At 49.6% G+C, this 813-nt stretch overlaps 1 protein-coding gene across 1 annotated transcript; it reads right to left on the reverse strand.

Moving 5' to 3' along the window:
* Nucleotides 1-7: 7 nt before the first annotated feature.
* Nucleotides 8-807, reverse strand: LOC108525860 (melanoma-associated antigen B6-like). Its single transcript, XM_017866655.1, has one exon. It carries the CDS (start codon nucleotides 586-588, stop codon nucleotides 25-27), a length of 564 nt encoding a protein of 187 aa, XP_017722144.1. The 5' UTR covers nucleotides 589-807; the 3' UTR covers nucleotides 8-24.
* Nucleotides 808-813: the final 6 nt, after the last annotated feature.

The following is an 813-nucleotide window of genomic DNA, read 5'->3' on the forward strand; positions in this document are numbered from 1 at the left end:
TAAGGGAATAGTGCCAGTTCTGCCTTAATCTCTCAGTCTCAATGCTCTCTCTACCTCATCCATCAAAGCATCTTCATACAGATGTGGGTATAAACCAGGGCTGCTGTTATTGCTCTTGGCCAAAACACGCAGGACTCTCATCTTGGTGGTTTCAGCATGGGCTCGTGGACCCCAAAGGAACTCATAGCATGGAGGATCACTGTTGGGCACCTGCCGGTAAACCACGTACTTATCTTGCACCAAATCTTCAGTAATGAGCTTCTGGGGATCCCCATAGATTGCGTGTGTCATCCCAGCATAGATCCCCAAACAACTCAGGAACTCCCAGACCTCCTCTTCAGTGGCACGGTTGCCTTTCATGAAGATCACAGCCAGGACCGACATCAGGAGACCCGACTTCTGCAGCCCGTTAGCACCACTCAGAATTCCTTCACTGGAGAGACCCAGCTTGCTAACAAAGGTGTAGGACTCGCCGCGGGAATCCATTTCTTTCAATTCAACGCCAAAGGCCACCGCCAAACGTTCGGAGGTTCTGTTGAGGATCTCAGGGAAGTAGTGCTTGTAACGCTTGCCAATACGTTTCAGCATGTCTGCCTTCAAAATGGACTCTTTCTTCTCAAACTTCTCCTGCAGCAATTGCACCAATGCGCACGACTTCCTCTTTAGAGGATCTTGGCTTAAGCGCTTAAAATGATGGCTTTCTGTGAGGCTCTTGCACTTTCTTCATCTTGACCCTCGGCAGCCACATCATATTTTGAGCCTGAAACATCTGCATCAGGAAAGCCAGTGGGTGAAGCTCCCTGAGACTCCTGA

Source organism: Rhinopithecus bieti, unplaced genomic scaffold (assembly GCF_001698545.2).
Source record: "Rhinopithecus bieti isolate Rb0 unplaced genomic scaffold, ASM169854v2 scaffold_22871, whole genome shotgun sequence".
In the NCBI taxonomy this organism is placed as follows: Eukaryota; Metazoa; Chordata; class Mammalia; order Primates; family Cercopithecidae; genus Rhinopithecus; species Rhinopithecus bieti.

Excerpts from the sequence above, each read along its gene's own strand:
- LOC108525860 (XM_017866655.1), bottom strand. The coding sequence starts at position 588 with ATGCTGAAACGTATTGGCAAGCGTTACAAGCACTACTTCCCTGAGATC.